The sequence below is a fragment of the Sphaeramia orbicularis genome, chromosome 5 (assembly GCF_902148855.1).
Source record: "Sphaeramia orbicularis chromosome 5, fSphaOr1.1, whole genome shotgun sequence".
In the NCBI taxonomy this organism is placed as follows: Eukaryota; Metazoa; Chordata; class Actinopteri; order Kurtiformes; family Apogonidae; genus Sphaeramia; species Sphaeramia orbicularis.
The window spans coordinates 12,087,819-12,115,401 of record NC_043961.1 but is presented as its reverse complement, the minus strand read 5'-3'; the positions used below and the strand labels follow the sequence as shown (position 1 = coordinate 12,115,401).

The 27,583-nt window shown below is 39.0% G+C and overlaps 1 protein-coding gene across 6 annotated transcripts in view; it reads left to right on the top strand.

Moving 5' to 3' along the window:
• Positions 1–27,583, top strand: part of frmd4ba (FERM domain containing 4Ba) — an 86,776-nt gene that overhangs the window by 48,808 nt on the left and 10,385 nt on the right. For all 6 annotated transcript variants that reach the window (XM_030134556.1, XM_030134552.1, XM_030134553.1 and 3 more), the window contains exons 6-13: positions 966–1,022; positions 1,311–1,333; positions 14,682–14,765; positions 15,486–15,551; positions 16,029–16,086; positions 18,258–18,344; positions 26,561–26,637; positions 27,177–27,315. In XM_030134556.1, the coding sequence (XP_029990416.1) occupies positions 966–1,022; positions 1,311–1,333; positions 14,682–14,765; positions 15,486–15,551; positions 16,029–16,086; positions 18,258–18,344; positions 26,561–26,637; positions 27,177–27,315 (591 nt within the window). The remainder of the gene's footprint in view (positions 1–965; positions 1,023–1,310; positions 1,334–14,681; positions 14,766–15,485; positions 15,552–16,028; positions 16,087–18,257; positions 18,345–26,560; positions 26,638–27,176; positions 27,316–27,583) is intronic.

Here is a 27,583-nt window from a genome sequence, read left to right as displayed (position 1 = left end):
GGATCTTTGCACAGTATAGTGATTATTTTTTTGTTGTTATTATCGTTTTTGGGTTTTTTTGGGGGTGGGGTGGGGGGTTTACATTATTTTATATAATCTAACAACATTTTAATCATATAGAAGTCTTTATTGTCATGTTTTCACTGATTTCAGTTATTGAGAGTGATGCATTCATAACAGTTGTAAATTTCACTATTATAGTTCAAGACAACGTTTACAGTGTACACAACTAACTCTGGCTAAGTTATTTTTTAGTAGATATTGTTAATAGCAATAGTTTAACATTTCTCCTGATAAAATGACCCCACACAGCACTTGTAAAATTTAGAAGCCATACTAATTGAAGCTTTTGCTCGACATAAGTAACTGATTGCAGACGGACTAAAATATGGATTATTTGCTATTTCTTGGCGCCATACATTTCTGTTAAGGTGTTAAAAGTTTAATTAAAACCAAAGACCGTCAAGAAAACGTGTTGTTTTGTGTTGATAGTAGGCAAGTTAGTGGTCCAGTTAAAAGGTTGTAAATCGTACGAGTAGCAAGTGAACGCATCATGCACGCAAACGTTGCAGTGCAGTTCTTCGTGCGCGCGGAGAGCGGGCTGGTCGCCACGGGAGACGGAGACTGTTGAACCTGCTGTCGGACCGTACCACTTCAGAAAGGGGGGTGCGTCAGTCCAGAAAATGCGTATAGCGGAGCGTTTTGAGCTTTAATGTACGTTTTATTTTTTTAACAGAACGTGTTTCGATAACGTTGGTGCTTAAATACGTCATTGAAATCCACTTGTGGGTTAGTTTCAAACACCGCGTGCGCGCTTGCGGCGGTGGTTCGGTCGGTAACGGTGGGACCGAGGTACGGGACGGGGGTAGACAGCTTCTTTCAAGTCAAGTGCTCCGGACTGGCTGCAGTAGAAGTGTGTGTGTTCTTAAAAAAAACCCTGTTATTTCTCTCCGTTTTCTCACCAGGAGACTATCGAAGTAGAGAGCGAACATGTCTTCAAGCTAGCTGCATTCGCGCTGCAGGTAAGAAAAGAGTTTATTGACAGCCTTACCATGGTGAATGCTTCCACTGAATGGACGCTTGGTGCAACATTTGAAAACAGTTGTCTCCGGGGATTCGCTTCTGGTTCAGGCTTTTGTCCACAAAACTACTCCTCTACTATTTACACAGCCCGTTAAACTGGATAAAACAACAGTCTTTTACAGACACGTTGGCAAATAAACAAATTAAGCCACTCATTCAAAGTGTTACTCACAGTTTGTAAGTTGTTCTGCTTCAAGTAACTGATTTATTTCCTGTTTTTTTTTTAGGAGGGCAAAGGAGATTTCACCAGGTAAGAGTGTATTTATTTGCACTATTTATTTTCAGTTGTTTTCAAAGTTTTTCATGTTGAGAACTAAACTAAACTAAATTTGGAAGATTATGTCACTTTTGTTTTCTGTGTGTTTTGCATCATAATGACGTTTTCATCTTGTCACGTTTTCTACGTCATTTTTGTTTTTACTGATATTTTTATGTTGAAATTGACATTTATGTCTTTGTCGTTTATGTCCTGTGGCATCTTTTTACATGGGTTTTACTTTTTTTTTTTTTCCCAGCCTTTTTAACCCTTTCATGCATAGTGGTCACTACAGTGGACAGTTACTCTACAGCACAGGTGTCAAACATGCGGCCCGGGGGCCAAATCCAGCCCGCCAAAGGGTAAAATTTGGCCCGCGGGATGGATTTGTGAAATGCAAAAATTACACTAAAGATATTAACAATCCATGGTGTCAAAATCATTTTAATTCAGGTTCCACATACAGACACATACAGTCCAATTAGATTTCAAGTGGGTCAGAACCAGTAAAATATTATCAGAATAACCTATAAATAATGACAACCCCAAATTCTGTCTTTGGTTTTTTGGTGTAAAAAAGTAAAATTACATGAAAATATTTACATTACCAAACTATACCTTTACAAAAAAAATGTGAATAATCTGAACAAATATGAACAAATGGAAATGTCTTAAGAAAAGTAAATGCAATTTTACCAATATTCTACCTATTACTAAATGTTTTATGTGACTGTAACGCACATGTGTAAATGATAAACTGATAAACCGAGGCATAATATTGTTAAAATTGTACTTGTTTTTCTTAAGACAATTCAAGTTGTTCATGTTATTCAGATTTTTAAGGAAACTTTGTAGATCTAAACCTGATCATAATATAATTTTACTTTTTTCACTATTATTATTTTACTAGTTCGGCCCACTTGAGATCAAATTGGGGTGAATGCGGCCCCTGAACTAAAATGAGTTTGACACCCCTGCTCTACAGCTTTACTCTTGTATATTCATGGGTTTTGTTGTTTTAGTTCCATATCAGCCAACACAGTGGACACTTATGCATCATCTCATACACTGCAATTCAGACCATTATTGTAACTTTGCTGTTCTTGATTGGTTCTTGAGTGGAAATCAATCGTTAATATTTATTTTTTGCATATTATCTCCATGAAGTGAGTAATAACTAGTATTAGAATATGTTAAAATGTGAGAAAACATCAGATTAGCTGCATTAAACATGGTTTCATTTCACTGTTTTCATATCACTTTATGTTATTGAGTTTTAAATACACGTTTCTTTGCTTCAAGAATAAAATTCACGGTGTAGCTGAGTGGACATTTTTGTAACTCCATGAAAAACAGGTTGATTTAAAAAAAAAAAAAATTCAATCACATTGTTTTTTTTTTCATGCCTAAAGAGGAATAAAAACACTCAGGAAAAAAAAAAATATTGATTAAGGTTCTCATAATTCATGCATGAAAGGGTTAATTTTGTCACATCTTTGACGTCACTTTTGTCGGTTGAGCATTGCTGTGTCATTTTTTTCATCATCGTTTTCATCTCATTCCTTTTGCATCATTTTTATCCATTGTCGCAATTTCTTGGTAATGTTTTGTCCCCTGTGCTGTTGTGGCTATGTGTGTCTTTTTTCATTATTTTTGACTGATCGCATCTTTACATCATTTTTGTTTGTAATGTAATTTTTAAGTTGTTTCATTTTCATTTTCGGCTTATCCTGTCTTTTACATCGCCCATGTCTTATATGTTGTTTTTTTCTTGTCACTTCTTATTTTCATCTATCTTGTCATTTATATCTTGTTGCATCTTTTATATCATTTCTGTTGTTTGTGACATTGTCTTTTCACATCTTTTTACATCATTTTCATCTATTATGTAATTTTTACCTTTTTCACATCCTTTACATCATCATTATCTTTTCTGTTTCAGTCTTGTCACATATTTTTGCATCATTTTTGCCTTCTCTGTCATATTTTCCCATCTTTCTAAACTCATGTAGCAATCATTATCACAATGACACATATTTTGTTAGTATATATTTTACTCTGACAGTTTGTTCTCCAACCTGTTTTGGTAACTGACTGTAAGTTTGGTAAATGCAGTTCTAACATTTTCATACAAAACTTATGAACTTGTTTTGAATGAGCAACACAGTGTATAAATCCAAGACAAATGCCATTATATCAAACAGTCAGCTGCAGCTACAGATGCAGGTTTTTATCTTGCTGAACCGTACACTTCTGCTGAATAGAACACAATATCCATATTTTCATAAAATACAATCTGCACTTGGAGGCAAACTCTGCACAATCCATTAAGTATTTGTTGTTACTCTACAAGCAAGTAGGCTTTGCTCTGCCAAGATGTTTGGCCAGGGCTCAGCATATAAATAAAACTGTGTATAGTAAGTTAATATTCAACTTGACGGGCTCAGATTTTATTTTACACTTGACTTTCCTCAGTTAATAATTCACCTCGTCTGATTCTTGGTGACATTGAGCTCAACCTGAGCTCACTTGCTGGCTTTGCTTTGGAGAAAGTTTACAAAGGGGGCTCTTTATGGCATGTTGTTTTTGCACCACCTCTTAATAAATATCACATCTCCTAAGAATCAGACAAGGACATTGTGTTTGTTGTTTTGTCTGATGCCACTGGTGGCAGATTTAGTACAGAGCCTCTATAATCTGCAAACTAGAGGAGATACTGTTTTCACAGTGGGCCCTGCTCTTAGAGGCTTGACCTGCTGATAAGGTATGCTGGGTTTTTTTTCCGTCTTTTTTTGCTCGCTGTGTGAGAGAAGGGCATTGGCTGCGTTCAGTAAACAGTACTCTGTGAGTGGTTGAGCAAGTTGAAGCAGCAGAACCTGTGTTGTCCCTGTGTTGTTTTGCTTCTAAAGGCCATTATGTCCATTATGTGAACACAAAGATTTGTGCTCTGTAAGGAATTGCACATGTATTCTCTGAATGCACACTGTGATATATGCATTGCTGAAAATGCAGTTTAACCTCTTGTCAAACTACAGCCTTTGTTCTCTTGCAAAGACAGAAAAAAACTTGGCTTCATGTGTTGGTGCTCATTAACAGCCCCGTATTTTACCACCGTGTTCAACCTGATAAATGTTAATTATTATTTATAGCAGTTTTAGTGCTGTTTTATGCCTCAGTGCGTTGATTTAAAGCCTCTCTACCCTGAAGTGTAGTGTACCGGCTGAACTTTAAGCTCATGTGGGTGTGAGGATGGGCTGAACTTTGTCCCAACTCTGAAAGCACAATACAAGACAACCAGCCAACAAATCTGGTAGAATCAGTGAGGGATGATGGGAACACGTCCAAATAAAGCCATCTTTTTCCTATTTTGTACACTTTTCTCTGCTCATTCTGGTTCTCATTAAGAAGTGGAAAGACACTTAAAGGATTGACGTTACATTACTTGTAACAATTATTAATACTCAATGTTTCCTCCCATGCAGAAGGGACGAAACAACTTGTTTTGCTCAGTTTTCTGAAACTCAAACACAACAGCTTTGAGATCAGACTCTATTGCGGCACAGATGCATCCCCTGCTGCTCCGAGGCAGCATTTGTCATTCCTGCCAGTGATGTCCTTTATTTCTTTGGGAGAACTGGCCAAGCAAATCCCCTCATAAAGCATATAATATAAATGTGTCTCCCCTGCACCGTATCAGCAAAGGGCCCTGGAGCAGTGAGATTAGCTGTGGAGGAGTTAGGGAGACCTCCTCCACCAACAGCCAGCTGCCTTAAGAAGGATGAGCCAGGCCCGGTGTCCAATGGTAGACTACATGGCGTCAGGAGGACTTGCTGCAGTCGTGTTATTATGGCGGTGTGGGCCGCTCCCCCACTGTGCACTGAATTAATGCACCACCAGGTCCCACTTTGTACTGTATGTAGATTCCCTTAGTGTGTTAATTTGTTGAGAACACAGTTATTACATTGCGTGTTCTTGCTACTGCTCTGTTTCACACATTAGTGCTGCAGCTCTCACCTTTGCAGTAGGAGAAGTATTACTTTAGGTCCTTCATTGAGGTAAAAGTGCCAAGAGAGCAAAGTAAAACAGCAAAAAATGCAAGTAAAAGTAGTTGCATAACAGGTAAAGTATTGAAATACAGGAGGAGAGAAGGAGTTGGAGCTAGTTTGACACACTTTATGTCAACTTTTTAATACAAGGACACCAGATAAATGTGAGGACTCATCACTAAATTAATACTGCAAGGTTAGAGCTTGAGATAGGCTGATTAAACCTGCAGGGATTGATAGTTTTTTTAGCATCGCTGGGCAAAAATACCATAATTCTCTTTCAGCGTATTGTAATTCATGTGGCTGAGTGGACTAAGACTTCTGCATATACTCCTTGCCAGTGTTTTCAGTGTTGGCAAATCACAGGTGTTTTTAGACAGGTAGGAGGGCTAAAGATGTGATTGACAGCAGTAAATACCAATTAATAATCAGATTCTGTCATATACAACATGACTCTTTTCCATAATACCATGAAACCGTGTGAGGTTGCTCTATATTTATGTTCAGTATTTTCAGATCCTGGTGTTGTTTCCCCCCCTGTTGACTCCAGCTCCTTCTGTTTTAATTGGCTTGGCTGATGGGATGTATCGGTATTTACAAATGCTCATGCCAGTAGTGGCTCATAACAGAGATTGTGCTTCTAAACTGGAATTTCGAGGGAAAATAATAACTCACAAGGCTTCTCGTATGGCTAGTTTGATGTTTAATTTCACATTTATCAATTATACTTACAATGAGTTTGGTGTTTCAGCTTTATTCATGTAGCTATTTATTGCTTTGACTTTATCAGAAACCAAGTAAGTGTTGAATGGAACATGTGAGTCATTTTAGACATGTGTTGAGTTGTTAGTATTTTTGGGGTGACATATGTTCATGATATCGGCCAAAGCCCTGATTCAGATTTATCATTATTATTATTAATAGGCCTGTAATTAGAGCATTTATAGATATGGAATCATGCAAATGTTTAGATGGTATTCAGTGGGGTGATTTAATCCAACTACCACTTTTTTTATAGGCTGTCAAAACCCAAAAGAGATGGAAAATATTGGTTTATCATAAAGAATGTGTTGTAATATGTTATCCATAGTATGACATTGTAATCTTGAAAATAACTACAGCTGGCACAGAAATGCAGTGGAATAAAAAGTGTAATGTTTGCATAAAAAATAAATAAAATGGAAGTACTTTTGTAGAATTATACTGAAGTGCAGTGGTTCTAGAGTAGATGCACTTTTTCCACCATTGACTTCCTGTAGGTGTTAATTTGTACAGTTTTGTGGGCTGATGAAAAGGATTTTGGGAAATGTAGGAGCCGGAAATCCATACATCGACTCTTCAATTAAGCCTTACGTTTCAGAATATTTAAGAGTGAAGAGGGATGTTTTTCTTGGATGTTTCTCAGAACATCCATCAGTGCCTGGAACTTCTAGTAACTGTAAACGAAGTGGGTTAACACAGCATGGGTAGTGTCTTATACATACCACACAATAATATTACACCCAGTCACAGTTTTAGCTGTGAGTTCTATTTGCAGGTGTAGTCTGTAGTTAGTGGTTCATTCACAGCAACAGGCTCTTTCATTGTGTTCGTCCACAGCCACCACGTCTCAGCCCTGTGGAAGCGCTGACATGAGTATTATCTCTCCCACACTGGGCTGGGGTAAGCCGGGCTGGGCCTGGGCCGGGCTGGGTTGTTTCGGGTATAGGAATTGCCCCCACGCTGCAGGGGAGATAACAGACGTAGTAATGAATTCCAGATTGCTGACGGGGCAGCGAGCGTGGCTGTGGAGTAGATCACCCCGACAACGCCAGGCCCCAGCTCCCCATAAAACGTATGCCATCAAACACACAACGAACTGCCATGGCAGCAAAACTCAGTCAACCTAGGAAAGGTAGCTACAGGGAAGACTGATTCCACAGCCTCTGCCCTTGCAGCCGCTCACCCCTGTTTTAGTTTAGTAAGCTGCTCCACATAACTGGATCATTATGGTTCTGTCGTACCACGTCAGTGATTGCACATTTCATTAGACGATGGTTAAAAAAGTGAACTTAAGGTCAGATGACACTGACCTAACAATATCTAATTATATTCAATATGTTCAGGGTATTTATTGCTATACATCTTTTCTTTTGACCTCTGAGAGATAAACATAGATAGATAGATAGATAGATAGATAGATAGATAGATAGATAGATAGATAGATAGATAGATAGATAGATAGATAGACACAGTAATGTCTGGTCAGAGAGTGTACTTTAATTGATTGCAATTCCAACATTTATTTCCATGTAAATTAGCGCCTTGGTTTGGATAATCCCTTATGGTCCAACTAAAGCAAAAATGAATTTAAAAGTAAAAATGTGGGTCATGTAGCAGCACTAATCTGTCAAATCAGGGCTCAAAATTAACTTTTTGACCTAGGAGCACTGTGCTCCTAACCCTAAAAAGTTAGGAGCACAGGCTAAAATCTAGGCGCACCACTATTATATAAAAAATTTGGAGAACAAGCAAAACTCTTGGCCATACCAAGTAATATTCCTATATCTATTTAAGCAATGTTAACAACCTAGAATAAAGTATTTGAATAGAGTATGAAAGAAAAAGCTTTCATTAACACAGGTGCAAAACAATTGTCAATGTGTGGTATATACTTTAGTTGGTTCTTGGAGAAGAAAGACGAATCACACCATTATTTGCAACAACCAACTTTTTTATTTCATGGCCTAAAGGCCCTTAGTCACTGTGGTCTACACCACGCCTGAAGTCAAGTCAAACTTTTGACGAATCATGTACACGTCTGGATACCGCTTGTCGTTTATTCATTAGCCCCTCGATTTGCTGGTTAAGGCGGCCTTACACTGTGCGAGTTTAGAGACGATTTCTCACTCGTGTGACTATTTCTGGGATCGGGCCAGATGTGCCTCTAATCGTGTGTCGTGCTTCGTGCAGTGTACATGGGGTAAAGAGAAGCGATTAGCACCTCACGACCACCTCACGACCAGCAATCATGTGTTCGCAAGGAAAACGGAGCTGTTTGAAATCCTACTCGCTCCTCGTGAGTGTATCGTACTGTCAAAGCAGTGTCACGAACCGATGTGCCGCAAATTCTCACACTGAGCATGTGTGAACACAGACGCGTACAGTAGTGTACAAGCTAACAGTAGCTGGCTGTTGTCCTAGTGCAGTTTAGCTGTTGCAGCTTACCTCTAGTTCTCTTTGCTGTAGGATGACAGCCCATACTGTCCACGTCTGGACAACCAATGCCTGCACCAAACACATCGTTGTCTTTTCTTCTTTTTTGATTCCTCACAGATAATGGCACATATTACCAAAGCAGCTCGTTGGTTTTTGTTTAGCACTACCATTTCGTGGCTCACGCCAATACACAATCGTCTATGCGCTTTTACGGATTCCTTGATATTTTAACGTTGTATTTCCGGATACAACACTCGAACGTGTGGTGCGTCCTGTGGTGTATGGTCCTACAGTGTGAGCAGTCAGGTCACATACGAGCGTCGGTCTGTACAGTGTGAGAACAGGAATCGTGAGCCTGACTGTACGACTGATTCGCACAGTTTGAGATGGAGCTGCGTGCAACGATCGAAATAATCGCACAGTGTATGGACGCCTTTACGGTCAGCTGATCGTGTAGCAAGTTGATTCGCGCAACATGATCATCTGACTTGCAGGATACATTACGTCATGGGAAAATACTTGGAACAACGCCAGGGCTACAAACCGGGTTTGACGGGAGATTGTTTCAAACGTCGGTGGAGTTATTTGATCCCTTTGTTTATGCCGCCTGCGCACGCGAGGGGGCGGGGACTAGATTTTCCGCTTCAGTCAGCGGGGCGTGGAGCTTGTTTATTTTCAGCTGACGAGTTACTTCTGCAGCCATTATTCTAGGCGCACATATTAATTTTCGCTCATTTTTTTATTGGCGCACCGTGCGATCGTAATCTCAAAAACAGTCGCACTACCGAAATTCTCAGGCGCATGCGACCGTAATTCAGTCGCAGTCACGAGCCCTGCAAATTGTCTTTAAAATGTCCCGTCAGAGAGATTTCGAATACCGTGTTTTAACCGATGGATGAATGGATGAATGGATGAATGGATGGATGGATGGATGGATGGATTGATGTCAAAACACAGTAATGTCCCGTCAGAAAATGAACTTTAATTGATTGCCATTCCAACATTTATGTCAATATAAAGTAGCTCCTTGTTTTGGATAATCCCTTTTGGTCCAATTAAAGCAAAAATGAATTTAAAAGTAAAAATGTGGTTCATTTAGCAACACTAATCTGTCAAATTGTGTCTAAAATGTCCTGCCCAAAAGATTTTGAATACTGTGTTTTAACCCATAGATAGATAGATAGATAGATAACTCACATGGCACTTTTACATATCCTTTTCTTGCCATGTTTGAATAGGAGTAGACAGAACCATAAGTGTAAGTTTCTTAACTAAATGTTGAAAATGCAGCTCACAACTTGTATCAGAACATCTCGGGACCACTACCAGCTAGGAGGTCCCATGAAAAGTTGCCATGGACTGATATAGTCAGGTCCATAAGTATTTGGACGCGAGTCAAATGCTGTAATTTTTCCCCTGTGTACCATTACAGTGGATCTGAAATGAAGCCATAAAAATGTGATCAAAGTGCGGGCTCGGCGTTCTCAATCTCAGCATTTGGTGATGTACACAGGTTCCAGACTTCAGACGACCGTTGACTGGAAAGGATTTACATCAAGTATTAAAAACAATCCTCATATTTATATTCTTAGTTTGTCCGATTACTTTTCAGCCCCTGAAAAAGGAGGGGCTGTGTTTGAAGTGGTTGTGAATCCTAAACAGTTAATCCAATATGTTTGTTCTTTTTTTTTTTTTTTTTTTTCTTTTTTTAATATGTTTGTTCAAAATATTGAACTAAAGCTGAAAGTCCACACTTGAAGATGAAAGAGGACATCGCTTTGGCCAGACAGCATCAATAATGTAATATCAACAGATATTTTGACTTTTGTTTGCAGCTAAACTTGTCTTGGTCTGTGGCCAATGGTTAAAATCAGGCTTCTATTGTTCTCTATTGTTAACTACTTTAACCCATAAAGACTCAAACATCCACCGGCATCCAAAACCATTTACTGATTTAAAATGTTAAATAACTGTTGATCCACTAATCCTATAAATACATGTAAATAATTGGTGTAAAATGCAGTTTGTCATCTTTTCATGGTCATCAGATATGACCCATTTGGACGTTCAGAGGCTCCATAGTGAACATGGAAACACCGCCATCTTCTACAACATTGATTCACTGGTAAAACCTATGGAGTTTGATAAATGACAGTGGATGGACACACTTGGAATATGTTCAGTCAATAATAGATTTTAATGAAAGAGTCACTTTTTCCTCAGTTTTCTCTGTTTCTGATATAATAACTTTCAACTTTAATCTGAGCTTTTATGAACATCTACATGATCAGTGAATTTAATATAGAAAAATATCAGATTTTCACTGAAAAAATGCAAAATACAGAAGGTAATATTATGATTAATGGTGATAAATCAGTCAAGAAAGGTTAAATAGAGAGAAAAATCTGTTTGGGAACTGTCACAAAAGTAGCCCTGGTTCTATATGGGTTAAAAGTAATTTATATATGTCAGGAAATGCTTTGTATACTTGAGATATTTATTTTTTGTTTACGAATCCTTGAGGGCAAACAGATGAACGTTGTCTTCATGTGTTCCAGAGGACAGAAAAAAGAGTAATTCAATCGTTAATCTCAATTATTTATACAACCCTTAATAACTGAATTTCATTACTGTCTAATATGAATATTTGGGTCCTGTGTGAGGAGCCACAGACTGTTTCGTAACAGCGCTGGGACTCGTACAATACCTTTCAGCACCGGTGCAGGCTGCCAAGCGCTCGTGAATGGCTTTTGTTCAGGTCTCCAGTGGACAGGCTCTCCAAACCAGAGCCGCTTTTGTCCACCAGGAACTGTAAACCGAGCGCTCCCTCCTACACCCGACGGACTTACTCACAGTTCACTATCGGAGACCTTGACAGTGACACACACCACTATTTGTCTGCACAGATAACGCGGCTCAGTTTTGTGTAAATGACATCAGTCGAAGCCTCTTCATCTTTGGCAGAGTTTGGGGGTGAGGCTATCTGGACTTGTTGCGTCCGTTATGTTGTAATCACTGGCTGATTTGTGAAGATGAATCACTGTTTTCTAATTTACCCTCATTTGACATCGGGGAAGTGCTAGGAGGAGGGGGTTTCTGAAGCTCTCCGAGGATCCAAAGAGCAGTTCTGATGGAGCGCCTTTAAAGGTCTGCAAGTGCTTTTATAAATGAAGTCTGGCGAGACATGAGGGAAGTCAGGTTTAGTCTTGGCAAGCAGAGCAGCTCTTTATAGATAAGAAGGATGAAAACAATATCCAGACGTTGCACCTTTTTTCTGAAGGTTCACAAACAAGAATTATTGCGGTCACGCCTTAAGGTAGAAATTCAGACCACACTGTGGAAGCACAAACAGGTGTGAAAAAGGCTGACTATGCAGTTTTGGACTTGAGTTAAAATGGACCTTGTTTTGTCATGATTTACAAACTGATCTGGAGTAAAAACTCACCAACAGAAGTAAAAGTATTGTTATTTGGTGAAAAGTTATAGTCAAAAGCTCATTTTAGTTATTAAAAGTTGTTGATCACCCCAACCTCTGTCACGTCTGAGATGAAATGTAGATTAAGAAACAAACACAAAAAACATCTGTGAGTTTCTACCAATAACCTGTGAACCATCAGAATGTATTGACTATTTATGCGAACAGATGTGAAGTTCACTCACACAGGCTGGATGTGAGCGGCTGTCTATGGTTGTGGGCAAATAAAACTGGTGCTGCAGAGTGGATGTGTTGAATTTGTCCCTTCAATGTGGCCTCAGATTTTCTTCACATTCAATCCCATTCTTGGCTGCAATAATTGGATTCAGATTTACTTTTTCAGTCTGCATTAAGTTTTTTTTTTTTTTTTTTTTTTTTTTTTTTTTTAAATTCCAGTTTGTGGTTCAGGAAGACTTTTTCACTCTGTCCTGTAGGCAATTAAACTTGTAGCAAAATAAAAATACCTCAGAATAAAGGAACTTAAAGAAATGTTAAAATGAAGCATAACCACACAAAACAATAATATTGAGATATTTCAGGATTTTGCACATTTTCTTTGCTTTTCTTTGGCTTTTGCGCAGTTGTGTTTTGAAGTCTGTGCAGGTCATCTCCGAAGAAATTCGATGCTATTTGACTAAAAACTGCATTCTTTTTTTTTTTTTTACTTAGTTTTTATTAGATTTTCTTTTTTCATCAGTGCAATACAATGAATACATTTAAATACACTTCAGTAAGTTTCTTTTCCTTTTTCTCAGCTGTATATGTATTCCTACAAACCTATATAGGCAACATAGGATGGAAATTAAAGAAAACAATAACAATCACAGCAGACAAATAATGTTCACTCCAAAAATAAGGCTATAGGTTACATCTTAGAAGCAGGATGACAACACCTTGATTAACAACATGGAGTTTTGCATCACCAATAAATATTATTGCAACAACAAAGCTAACATAGGTTCCCATCTTTTAGTTAAAAATTGCATTAATTTTCACACATTTTTAGTCAAAACATCCAAAATTAGTGGAAGATGTAAACGCATCCCTTGGGGTTTCCTGCAAGAAGAAATCTAATTTCACAACATTTTAGAGGATTAACATAACAATCATATCTTTTCAAGTTGGAAGAAAATGGATGAACAGATGGACGGACCATATCTGTGTGCAAGAAACTGGAAAATCTACAACAGAATATAAATACATAACAAAAAGCTTAAAAATAAAAGTCCAATGGGAACCAACTCCACTGTCTCAGCAGGATTGGACACATTTGTGAATAAAGAATCCACATGTAATAGAAAACTACAGGTTAGGGCTGCACGATTAATCGATTTTAAATCGAAATCGGATTTTTTAATTAGGACGATTTTTAAAATAGGGAAATCGTAAAATCGATTTAATCTCTCTCGTGCCTGCGGGCTCCGCGCTTGCGGGCTACCGTAGGCTCCTCCTCCTCTCAGTGACAGCTGTCTGTCACAGAAGTCCGTGTAATGACCGGACTTTAAATGTGTTCATGAACCCGCAGTACTTATAGCAATGTAAGCCGTGGCTTCACGCACGGATCCCGCAACTGAAATAGAACTGCATGCGGATCACTCTTCTTACGTTGTCCCGGATCCGTACCGTACTGTCTTCTTCCGAACCGGGACTGGGTCCGGGTCCGGGTCTTCAGCCTCAGCAGAGGAGCTCAGACAGCCCTGTGCCCACACACATCCACCAGCTCCACAGATAGAATCCCTCCAGTGTGTCCTGGGTCGGTCTGTTCCACACACGGATACCCCAGTTTAAATAGAACCGCATGAGGATCACTCATATTAACGTGGTCCACACACACACAACTGATGCCTGTCACTGACTTACATTGGTATCTCTTCTGTGGGCCCAGATACCCAGAGGAGAAAAAAAAAAAAAAAAAAAAAAAAAAAAATATATATATATATATATATATATATATATATATATGTAAGAATTAATTTAGTCCTCTTACTTGCTAAATTTTTCATTCACAAATGTAAGTTCTGTAACACAAAACCAAATATTATTTATTTTTTGAAAGATGTTGAACTTTATTTAAAGCTGTTAGATAAATCTGGAAACAAAAAGGCTCTAAAAAACATAAGTATTTGCTCTGATTTGGACATTGTATTATAGTGTATTCCCCCTGGCAAACTTATGTTATTTTCTTGTTGTATACATTGTTTGTATACTCCATTCAATAAAGATTTAATTAAGAAAAAAACTTCTGTGGGTTCATCACGTGATACCATCACAGATTTGAGGTAGGGAGCAGTGCCTTGCATTGTTGGCTGCTCACAAAAACGACATGCTGACTTCTGTTGTCTTTTGTAATTTTACCCAAAAATCAAAATCAAAATCGAAAATCGAGGTTTTAGAGGAAAAAATCGGGATTTTTTTTTTTGCCAAAATCGTGCAGCCCTACTACAGGTACTTAATATGCCAAGAGCAGCGCCGACTCATTCCACAGTAATAATGTGTCTCTGTCACCTCCACAAGACAAAAAAAGTCCCGCTGTTGCTCAATCAAAACAAATCTAAAATAGTGCTGTTGTAAAATGAATGTATGTGTTGCTTGTTTCCATTATTTATGTATGTTTTATTTTTAGCGTCGAGACTGCCAGATCTGACCTGAAGCAGCTTCCACTCTTACCCACCCGAGTATTAAGGGAACACCCGTCTCTCAATTACTGGTGAGTCGTCCAAGTCTGCGAAACCCACAAAACGCAGGGTGAGGGCTGGGAGGGTCAACCGTTGGGGACCACATGCAGTCATATAGATACTGACAGTTTAACCTAGATTGTACAATACACCATGACCTCTGAGCTGGCGGGTCAGACACCTGGTTCTATAAAACAGCCCGTTCCCAGAAGAGCCATTTGAGGTGATAAGGTGCATGCAGGCATGCCTGGCTCTTGGCAGACATTGTTCCTGTGATGTGGTGACTAATTAATGCCTGGGTTGTGTTAATTACGTTTGCCCATTAGCCATGTGAGGGAGTGGGGTGGTGCTGAAAGCCCACGGCGGTCTAACTGATTGCTGTCTGTGTCTTCACTCCACACTCCCCCTCCCCTTCAGTGTGGTCATCTGAGGCTACCGCCGCCTCTAAAGCAGCCAGAATCAGTTTAATACCCAAATTAAAATAATGGTGAGTGGCTGAGGACTTACAGATCTGTCTGTTAAGCCGCAGTGAGTTTGCAGCCTCACCATCCTAATAGAAGGAATGATTACAGGGGGAGGTAAATGGGATGCATTTGCAGGAGTGGCAGATGAGAGCCATCAGCAGGCCAGTAGGCCAGACTGCATTTTCTGCATGAGCACACAGAATGTGTGTCGCAGAAAAGGGCCTCTGTGGCTGGAATGTGTAACACTTGATAGATTATTCATTAAATGTTTTATCTATCCATTTGCAGCGAGGACAGAGTGATTGAACATTACAAGAAACTGAAGGGATTGACCAGAGGACAAGCCATTGTTCAGTAAGTTTCTGAATACTAACTGTTTATGAATTCCTGTTTGGAAGCGTTCACAATAGGTTTTTCATGCTATGCTCTTTACCCTGTTGTGTGTGCACGGCGGGTGCTGCTGTAATAAAAGGTGACTGTCCTTATGCCAGAATATGTCATTAACCAGGGGAGCTGCTCTTAGCGTAGGCAGCCGGCCAAACCTGAGACGATGTCAGGACTCCACTCTGGGTTTTTTTTTTTTTTTTTTTTTTCTGTGGACTGTAACTCACAGCAACCCTGAGTCATTTACGCTCGGATGATTTGTGCCCTTGAATTGATCAATGGACTCTGTCACGGCCCTGAAACAAATCGATCAGGCCGGCACTGCAAATGACTATGGCTTCTCAATGACTGGAGCTTAAATCCCACTTTGTCTCTTGTACAACAGCCACCAGTTGACAGTGATAAAGTGTTAAGTGGCTGAATTCATGTTAACCTGTTTCCCTGAAGGTATCTGGCCCTGGTGGAGTCGCTGCCGACATATGGAGTCCATTATTACCAAGTGAAGGTAACAGCAAAGCCTTGACTCATGTAGTAGCGTTATAGTAGAGTTACATGTAAACAAGCTTCGGTCAGCATGTGTTTATTGCCTTTTGTGCATCTGTTCTTACATTTCAACACATGGTGTCAACTCGACTCTGTTTCAGTTCTGGCATACATGTGCAAGAATACAACTTCCTGTCACTCCTTCCGTAATGAAATGTTTAAGATATTAAAACAGGATAAAACAATTTCATATTTCTGAAGATTAAAATTACTTCATGTTAAAAAATACACATTTTTGTTGTATAGTGTCCATTACGTGCTATCAAAACAGAATCTTAGGTACATTTTAGGTTTTTTAATGTAATTCAGGGGTTCCCAAAGTGGGGTACGTGTACCCCCAGGGGTACTTGGAAGAAGCCCAAATACATTAAATAAGTCATCATGTACCGAAGACAAAAAAAAATAATGAGATTTAATACTGAAATATAAAACACAATAAATACATTCATATAACAGTTTTTATTGTCAATCATCTTGTTTAAATTTTGATATCATTTTAAGAACATTTCTATTTTATATTATGTTGATGAAAGGCTCATTTATTAATTAATTCTTATCAATGAAAGAGGGCACATTTCAGTTTGTATTTTGCATACAAACTTTACTTTTAAAAATGTGTTATTTTCTATATATTACAGTTAAATATATGCTGTTTGTTTACAAAGTTTTGAAAATATAAACAGACACCTTTGGCAAAGGAAGACATTTTGCCTAATTTTTTTAAAATCAAAAGTGCTGAAGTGAGAGTTGGGGGTACGTGGCTAAAAAAGTATATATCAGGAGGTACTCCACTGTAAAAAAGTTTGAAAACCACTGATATAGAGCCTTTATGTGGCTCCTTAAACTAGTACTGCAATAATCAACACATGAATATATTTCTTCAAAAACAATATGGTGAAACACAATAACTGTAATAAAAACAGAGATGATGCTAATACATCATTGCCAATAAAGCCTGAGTAAAATATTTTTACCTCTCATGAAATGATTTTGACAATTTATTGTTGATAGACAACCTATAACTGGGACTCATATATAATCCTCACACCAGGTCAAAGATGATTACTGACGGTTAGAAATTGGAATAAAAAGAAGAATGTGTCTGACAACAGTTTATATAATTAATATGTATAAGTAGTGGTGAAATGATTAAATAAACTCCAGCTGCATCCACAGAGGTTTAATAAAAAAAATAAAAATAAAAAAAAAACCTGAATAAAATATCTTTTATAATAAAATAACCTCTACTTAGTGGGTACTTTCCGTTCAGTCTGACTGAACTGTCATTACCTTGTTAGCTACCATTAGCCACTGTTAGCTAATGTTGACTGGTTGGAAAAAAACATGAAGGCATTTGATGTAAAGAATCATTTTAAGATTTTGTAACCATTATAAAAAGCAGATTCATATTCACTCTCTTTAAATCCCAGAATCTGTAAATGTTTTCACAGTACAGATTACAGGAAGTAGTAGAGGAAATCTGTTTTCCAGTATGACATTATGACAAATATTATTGACACAGAGATGATCATTCATCCACCAACCTATGATCTATGGTTTCATATCAATTTTTATTATCCCATCTGCTGACTAGAAGTAAAAATAGCATCTCTTCTCACATAACAGAAATGAAAAAATAGACATGCTGAGTAAAGTTGAGTTGATGCCATCAGTGACTATGCAGCTTAATTCAACTACTCACTAAACACTCCCACACTCCTGTTCTCTTTATCTCTTGTGCCATTTGTAGGACTGTACCTCCAACGGTGGGATAAATGAAGATTAAGTAATTATCTAAAATAATTACCTCGAGATTCTTTAAAGTAATTGTGGCAGATATCTAGTGTAGCACATTGCGACTAATTCTCCCAACACCTTCACCGACTTGAGCCAAGACATATTAAATTAAGGTGTCTGAGAAGATCAAACGGCAGCCTTTGAAAGCCTCACGCAGAATTTTAAGACCATTAATGTATTTGATCTCGTCTTGTGTTGCCGTTTCTGCGAGCCTAATGGGGTAATTGCATTGGTAACAGGCCTCTTTTTTAAGAAGGCAAAAAAAAAAAATCCACCAATAAAGCTGCCTCTAATGAGCGTTTGCTGCGACGTGTGTGTGCGTGTGTGTGTTTGCAGGACAAGCAGGGAATACCGTGGTGGCTGGGAGTCAGCTATAAAGGCATCGGCCAGTACGATCTGCAGGACAAGCTGAAACCCAGAAAGGTAGGTCAGGGCTCTTTTTATATCTGCTGGGTTGTTTTAACTGGTTTTATATGTGGAGCTGAATATCTACGGGTACGAGGTTTCAGATTTACAGACTGTAAACCCTTCTGGCCTAAATAAACTGAACTTGGCTTGACTTTCTCCCACAGTAACAGCTGAAATATAAACGTACATGCCAAACCTGGACTACTACACTAAATACCGATCATTGTGTTGAAACTCTGATCGCCGTGCCTCTTATTAGCTAGTTAATGATCCTACTGAACTGCATACGGTTGTAATTGAAAGCCCGGTTCCCATGCCAGTCAGGAGGAAGAGGAAGACAGATAGGAAAAACACTCTGAACTATCAGTAAGTCAGACGAGTGGTCAAGGCTGCAGCTGGCAAAAGAGAAAGATATTGTCCCAGGGATGATAAAACAGTCTAAAGGGATAAACACGACAAAATATACAACACATTGTGAAACTCAAAATATCAGACGGGTCGTTGTGTTCCAGTAAATCTTAAATAATAAGCGTTATCTCCTTGCCATTAGAAATATTATACGTATCTGTGACCTTTTAAACAAAACAAGGGGTCTTGCATTTGGTCTAGTTTGTACAAGGATGGGCGATACAGCGACGAAACTGAGGCTTGGTTTTTGTTTTTCTAGTGTTAAACCCTATTTGCACATGACTAGTGTTACCTGTTGACCTCTGCTAGTTTGCGATGATTGCATAGGTTGTGTCTGACCTTCTTAACCCGTGTGAATCTGCCATGTCTGTAATTTGTAAAGTAAAGATCCCACTTCTAATTTACAGATTGTGTATCAGCAAACACAGACTTCCTGTGACAGTACTGCAATTTCCTTCATCTGTCAATTTATTCAGCCTATTTACTGGTCAAAAACTAATAGAGGCTGCACTGGTGATTGTTGATTGATTGATTGATCATTGTGGTGAAAATCAGATCACTGTACCTCCTGTTAGCTGTTTAATGATCCTACTGAGCTGTAAATGGTTGTAATTGAATGTATTAAGTGGGGTTTTTTTTGGGTTTCAACTGAGGCTGGTGTCACAGGATAGCACAGATCTTTACTGAAAGAACAAGAAAATCTTCAGGAGGAAGGAGAAATTTCAGAAGATGAACAGATGGATGACTGTTTATTCCAAGCAAAGTGCTGCAAAAAATATACAAGGGCTTAATTTCTAAATCACCTGAGTCTTTGGGTTGTTCTAGTCCCATGGAGATTTTTCACAGCTTTGATTGTTCTTGAGTTTACAGTTTTCGGAGTTTTCTCTACTACAGTAGAACCTCACAGTATGACTTTAATTCGTTCCATGACCGAACTTGTTTTGGGATTTAGTCATTTTTCAAATACATTTTCCCTATTGAAATGAACTGAAATATAATTCATTCATTCCAGCCCCCCAAAAACACCCAAAAATAATTTTTAAGGGTTTTTAAAAGTACAAAAAGTGCATTTAGAAAGAAAATAGCAATTATACGAACATAATAAAAGGGAATGCAAAAAAAATATACTGGTTTTATCAACCTGATACCATGTTGCTTCACTAAGATGAACATGTGACCTGAGAGACCCGAGGCTGCTCCTGTTGGGGGAGTATGTTGTTAGCCTCCTAGCATAATTGCCTAAGTGATATTTTTGGCCAAATTGTGATATCTGCATGAAATGAAGCAGCAACATTAGGAGAGTGAAGTTACGCTGATATCATAATTTGGGCAAAAAATTGACTTAGTTATGCTATGAGGCTAACGATGTGCAAGCTCAGTGCTGACTAGAAGTAGCTAGTATGAAGCTCGCACTCTGGATTTCCACTCGTATTACAAAACAAAAGCACTCACATGTCACAGCTCATAAAGCAAATTACTCATACAATAGTGCACTCGTACTGCCAAGTTCTACTGTATAACTATATGCTACATTTGTGTAATATCTTTAAACAACAATGGCAACAAAAAAGAAGCGTATTCAAGTGAATTACTTTGCATTATAGGTTATAAAACTGAATAATATCACATCCACTGGAGAAACGGATAATTCTGAAAATACTACCAGGCTGCACTTTGATTTTTTTGTTGAGTACCCTGGTCTCTAGAGGAAACACTAATCTCAATTTCACGATTAGGCATAAAGCAAAAAAAAAAGGATCAATCTAATTAATTGAAGCCCTAGTTTGATATGTAGGTCATTATGTGGCTCATTCCGGTACATCCACAACTACGTCTGTAGAGTCTAAAAACACTGTTGCGATGCCGCTGTGTGTGAGCGTGAACTGGAAGGTGTTACCTAAAATCGTCCTAAACCTCTTCATGGCCACAGTCATCTCATGGTTGTTGTTTTATGGCAGGAACCTGTTGACATAGCAGGGTGTGCTGTTACACTGAATACCGAGGCATTAATGGGCTCAGCCTCAGCGTTTCTCCCCAGCACTCCTAGTGGAGGGTGTAATTATGGCGCGCTGTGGGAAGCTTCAGGCCTCTGGGATTGGCACGGGGCCAGGCCGGGTGGGTGGTGTGTCGTGTTTGAGGATGAGGATGTCGGGGTGCAGAGAGGGTTCATCGGACAGAAGTACATTCATCCTTCTTCTTACACAAGGCGAGGGCAATCACATGATAGAGGAGTTTACGGTTGTGGGAAAGTGTGGGCTGTTCCACAGTGGAAAGCAGCTTTCCTTTTGCGTCCAAGACAGACCTCAGTATCTGGGGAATATTGATAGAGCTTCCTGCTTTAGTTCACGGCCCCCGTGTTCGACCCAGCCCGTCCCTCCTTGCCCTCTGCCCAGCCCCTCTCAGCAAGATGCATTCATTATGCAAACGTCTGCTTTTGTGTTTTGCAAAGAAGACAATTGATCACACAATTGAAGAGCAATTATCTGTGTGAGGAGGGTGGGGGATGGATTAGAGGTGATGTTTGTGTGTGGTCAGAAGTTAGTCACATTAAAAAAGCTTGACATTTTTATGTTTTAACAGATAACAGTCTCCTGTTTGTCTTCATGAAGTTTATTTTTTATTATAAAGACTGAAACTCAAAAGCATATAGGTTATAGAGTTAATCGAATCATAGTCATAGTCACAATGTCAGCCTGTGCAAATGTAGAATTACAAAAAGCTGCATCTGAAAGACATTTTTCTTTTTTAGATTTAGTGATCATTATGTCTGTGTTACAGTTTATGACTTCAATTTCTGCAGAATGTTTCTTTTTAGACATATTTTTTAATGTAATGTCAGTTACTCTTACAGATCTATTATACTCTACTGGCACTTTTTATTTCCTCTGCTATAAAATCGTCATATATCAAGATTTTTTCTGCTTTTTTCTGCATAAATTTCTTAAGCTACTTCAGCTCTGCTCAAAACTACCAAATGTTCAATAATTTTCAAGATTTGAACCCTTTAAATGCCAGTTTGAATATGTGATGCCACTAGTTTTATTAAAAAACAACATAAATTAGGAGGTATTTTCCACATGGTACAGGGATGGTAGAGGGATATGACATTGTTTTATGTCAGAGTATTGGACAAAGATTAGCAATAACACTGATGTCATTGCATTAGTGATGTGTTAAAGTAATTATAATGCAGTTTCCTTACTAACAGAAATCCACATATAATTCAGAATTATCATAGCATGGCGTTTTCACCAAATCGTTCCTACTGAAAAGGCTCAGAGTTTAGGAGAAGTGGATTTGCTGACATTTCAGTTTCCTATGAATCTTTTTATCTATTGAAGAAGCCACAGAGGAAGCGCCATCACAGAATACAACTCGATCATTCAGACTGTTCAGTATAAGGGATTCCTGAGAGAAATGAGGCTTACTATTTCCAGGACTTAGAGTATGATGGGACCCAAACAGATGGCTTTGAATTAAACCAGAAGACGTCCCAGTGTGTCTCCCTCTCCCAGCGGGTAACAGGATACTCTCTAAGACCACATGCTGGTCCACGTAGATGATGAGCCAGCAGAACCAAAATAAATCCCCTGTTTATTATGGGTGATATAGTGTCAGCTTTGGGCTATTAGAGAAAAGACCCGACAGGAGAATAAAGCATGAGGAGGAAGTGGGTCTTATTTTTTGTCACTCTCATTTTGACAAACATCCTGCATCGTCTTCTTGTGTCAGGTCGGCGTGATGTGTCACGATGTGGAAATGTACAGCGTTGCCAAGCACGGCAGCGAGTATGTGTGACTATGACGTGGTATGTGAAGTGAAGGGTGGGGCAGAGTTTTTTTCTGTACAGGCATGAGTCAAGGCCTTTGACACATTTTCATCTATGTATGATTTTGCGTCCCGGCGGCCCCTCGGGGGGTCTATGGGCTATGGGTGTGATCTGGATCTGAACAATATGATCCCATCTCCAACCACAGGCATTTCTGGCCCACGTCCACCTGCCTGTAATTAGACGTTTGGCAAAAACAAGAGATATATGCACACTGAAGGTGCAAAATTTTTGTGTATTCATCTCTTTTCCGTTCTAAGCAAGTATTTGCTCAGACTTCAGAATGATGAGTCACATTTTTATCAAAGGCAGAGTACGTGAAAAGAGGCTGGATGTGCAAAGACTGAAAGAATTCTTGGATCATTTCCTTCGTAAGAAGACACTTCCAGTCTTGTGATTGTAGACTCTTAAGGTGTGTCACATCCTTGACATATTTTGACGTGAGCAGAACTCACAAAACAGTCATAGTGCATTAGTTTCACAGCACACAGGTGTAGTGTATCTGTGATACAATGAATGAGCCAGTGAAAGTGTGTGTGTAAAATGTAAATGACACAAAGTGGTAGTAGATAGAGGGTGTGAATTGGTTTAGGAGTGTGTTTCTTTGAAGAAGCGTCCTGCTGGCAGTTTCCCATTGTTTATTAAGGACTCTGCTTTTCATTTCTCTGGCAGGCTTACAGTGTGTTTAATGAGGAGTGATGCAGTATGTGTGCCCAGATTATTTTTCTGTCCTCACTTAAAACTTTGGCCATGTCCACACGAAACCGCACCTTTTCCCATCCAATCTTTTTCTTTGTCATTTTCAGAAAAGTGAGTTGCTTCAGAAAATATTTGTACCCACACAAAACCACTGAAAACGACTAAAAACAATGTAGTACAAATGCCAGGCCTGTATGTGGCGTTGTAATGCTCTTTCAAAAAACAGAGAAGACGTGGAGCATGCGCATAAAGCTTACTTGGGTCTACTGGGTCTGATCCAATATTTCCTTCTGATTGCCCCTCTCTGCAGTAGATCCAAGAGCGTGTAGTGAATATTGTTAGCTATGTTTGTTTGTTGCTCATTGTAATGAAAGAGTAGCTGAAGATTTGGATTCAGTATTTCCAATAAGTTCAATAGCTGTTGTAGCACAGGCACTACTCTGTTGTCCGCCATTGTTGTTGTTGTGAAGTGGCATCTTGCTTCTGGGGTGAAAGGCTAGAGAGGTGGGGCTATGACATCATCATTTTAGAAAAGTTGCAGTTTGGTTGCACAGACGAAGATGCGAAACTGGCAGAACCTCGGTTTCAAAAAGTTGACTGAAACGCCAGTTACATGTGGATAAAAGCCCTATCCAGTACCAAACTTTTGCAGCTACAACCGAAGCAGTCTTCATATGGACAGAGCCTCAGTGTACTACATTTTCAATGTAACATGCAGCGATACGGCATTGAAACTACAGATAATGCAAATAATCAGCACCAATAGCACTGGTATCAGCAGAACTTGGGTCTGATATAGGTTCACATCAGACTTTTGAAGTGGAATAAATGACTTACAGGGAATATTTAAAATAAAAAGTGAACTACAATTTCTCAATTTATTGTTTAATTCCTTTGAGTCAATGTAAAGCTGGTACTAACAACTGTTTTTGTGGTTGATTATATTTTAAGTAACTTTGTTTTGTAAAATAATAGAAAATTGTGAAAAATGGTGAAAGTATTTCTGAAAACCCACCATGATGTCTTCTAATGTCTTCTGTCACAACCCAAACATATTCTTACCTTTTTTTTTCTTAAAAACCAATACTCTAACCAATTAACGATCTGAGGAAAAAAGATGGCTTAGTTGTAGATTAACTCAATTGTCAACATGTAATCAGTCACTTTAGTTTAATCTAGTTTAATTTGGTTCCAGTATTTGCTCATATTGAGCTTCTCGACTGGAATAACTGACTTACAGGGAGTGTAGTGGATATTACAGTAGAACTACAGCTTCTAGATCAATAGTATAATTATTTTGAGTCTAATGTAGAGCTGACTAACCTAATTTAGATTAATTTAGATGTAGCTAGGTCTATAGAATGACATAAAAAGGTGTAAAAGTGTCAGCTTCAATTGGCATGTTTGGCCACAACTGAAATATATTAAGTATATGATTGAAGAGGAAAGAAACCAAAGAATATTCACATTAAAGAAGAAAGAACTGGAGAATTTTTGCCTTTTTTAATATAGATTATCAAAATAGTTGCTGATTAATTACTGCAATTAAGGAGATTCTAACCACAAAATGATTAACTTAAGACCTAAAGTAATATTGTGTGTTTACAGTATAATATAATATAATCTTTTCAGAACTGTGGGGCTCCTGTATGACTAAATATTCACTTCAACACCTATCCAAGGCGTCTAATATGTGAAACGGTGAAATCTGGTGTTTTCCTCTCTAAACTATCATTATATCAGCCTTTAAAAAGTTAACAGTGGACTTGTACAAAAACAACAACAACAAAAAAATCACTGTATTTTTATGTTTGTGTTAAATCCTTTTAAGGCTGAGGGTTAAAATGTGTAGGTTCATGGTCAGTGAGTTTCTCTCTCTTCCTGGCAGAGTTTCTGTCACCTCACTATTAATGATTAGACTGTAGTAACAGATTCCTTACATGTTTGTCCCTGTGGGGGAGATATTAGTGTGTATTCAGCTCCACTACAGGGCTTTGTGTAGTATTTACAGTATGAAAAGCACACCACATCCCACATGGAAAAGGTGCATTCATTCCTACCAGTGAGGGTTAATGGTTTATTTGAGAGTGTCAGATAGCAGAGAAGAGGTGAAAATACCTACAGCCACAAAAAAAAAAAAAAAAAAAAAAAAAAAAAAAAAAACTGGTCGAGTGTATGCTTGGATACAACCAGTCCATCTGGTCTGACAAAAAAGGAAGTGAACAGTGCTGGAGTGGAGGAGAGGGAGAGAGAGCGGCGCAGAGCAGCACAACGCCTCAAAGGCGGCGTGTGGTGTCAGTGATGTCACACGGAGAGGGAGGGGTGGGGGGGGGGGCTGAAGGGGCGTGGCCAAATCAGCTGAAACTCTTGCAACACCTATCCAGCTCCCTGAGAACAGACAAGAGAGAGTATTGTTCGAGGAAGCTCTAGCCCTGTGGGAAACTCCAAGTCAAAGGATTCAGTAGAATTCACCAGGGATCTGATAAGAGCAGAAAATACCTCTGAAGGTAAGCTTTTTCACTGTGTCCACCTACTACAGGGGATGCTGCTTTAAGTATTAAATGGGTTTCAGGGTTTTCTTTCTTCATGTGTGCTTTTAAGTCGTCTTTTTATTGCAGTGTTGTACCTGTGTCGTGTGGTCTAAATGGACTCACCTTGTGCAGCTTATTTAGACTTTCTACTCTTAACATTTCTCCCCTGGTTCTGACAGATATGACATATAGTTGAGAGAATGATCATAAATTCTGAGGTTGATTACCATGCAGTGTTTTCCCTGAGACGTGAGCAGATCCGTGTAGTGATCCCGGTTGGAAGCGGCACAGATGTTTCATTCTGCCTCTGTGTTTTCCCTGCTCGGAGAGAGGGAGGCTGGCTCGCCGCCTGGCACGATTACTCTTCCCCCGCAGTTTGCAGCAGCGTTATAATTGCTCCTGTGTTAGCCCGAACTTACACCTGACTGGCTGGCCCGCTGAGCCACGCCGTATCAGCTGTTACGGTCGTTCTGCTAATGTTGCAAGTCAGCTAGAAAAAAAAAAAAAAACTGCGCTGAAAGGCAGACTGCTGTGGATGAAACACTGTGATTGTGTTGTTTTTGGATGAGATTGAGCCCCCTACGATGAAAAGCATCCAGCCTTTTTTGTGCTAATGTGTGTTTTACAGTCTGTTTGTCCGATAATACTTGTGTTCATATTCTGTAAATACTCGTTTCAGTGAGTAGTTCTGTGTTTGCTTCGTACTCAGTGGTGTGTTATGTATTAGAACCCCCCCCTTTAACAAACTGTCTCTTTCTCTGCAGTTGTTTCAGTGGAAGCAGTTGGAGAATTTGTATTTCCGTGAGAAGAAATTCGCTGTGGAAGTGAACGACCCACACAGGTCAGAGACGAACCACTTCATCTATTTTAACTGATCTTAATAGGTGCTTCCCTGCTTTTGAAGAGCTCCTGTTTTAGCTGCTGCGGCTGCTGTCCTACTGATGTCCTTATCTTACACCTTGCACACGGTGAAGGGCATCAGCAGCCAGCAGCCCCCGTTCAGGACCCTGTTATAAAGCCTGTAGCCTGTCTGTTAAATGACTGTTTCCTGGTGTTAAAAGCCCGCTCTCTTATTCTTATTCTAAGCTCGTTAGAAGACCTCTGCTCTTCACCCAGGCTTTAATGTGGCACTTCGAGCCACAGAAGCCGTCATTAAATCCCACTGTCTGTTCCAGAATGAGTTTGATGACTCCTCTTTTCATCCTTGTATTATTACACCCTCCCACCACTTTAATTAGATAAAGATTATATCTGACCACAGTCTTATTTTACACCAGAGTCAAAGCTGTCATTTTCTACCTTTAAGTGTTTGAACTGAACACATTTATTCTCAGATCAGCAAATGTGTTAAAGGAGGATTTGTCTTACTATCTGCTCCAGTAGAACTGTGACCAAACGGACCTTTGGACAAACTGGACTGGTCATTCACACGTGGTATGCCAGCCACTCTCTGATTAAAACCATCTGGGTGATGGCCATCAGTCAGCACCAGTTCTACCTGGACAGGAAGCAAAGCAAAGTGAGTGTTTGCATCTGTCTCCTCTAATCTGCACTTCCCCTCAATCACTTCAGTTTATCTACATTTATCAGGCTGTTCCATCACTGTCACGTTTTGTACAAGTGCTGGACCTGCATCTTCAGTGAGTTCAGTCTTTATATTACTGATAAAAATCATCACATATCATTAGCTTCATAGCATAATTGACTAAATCATATTTTTTTCAGGACATGATGAGGAGGCTAAAGTTACGCAGATATTACAATTTGACCAAAAATATGACTTAGGT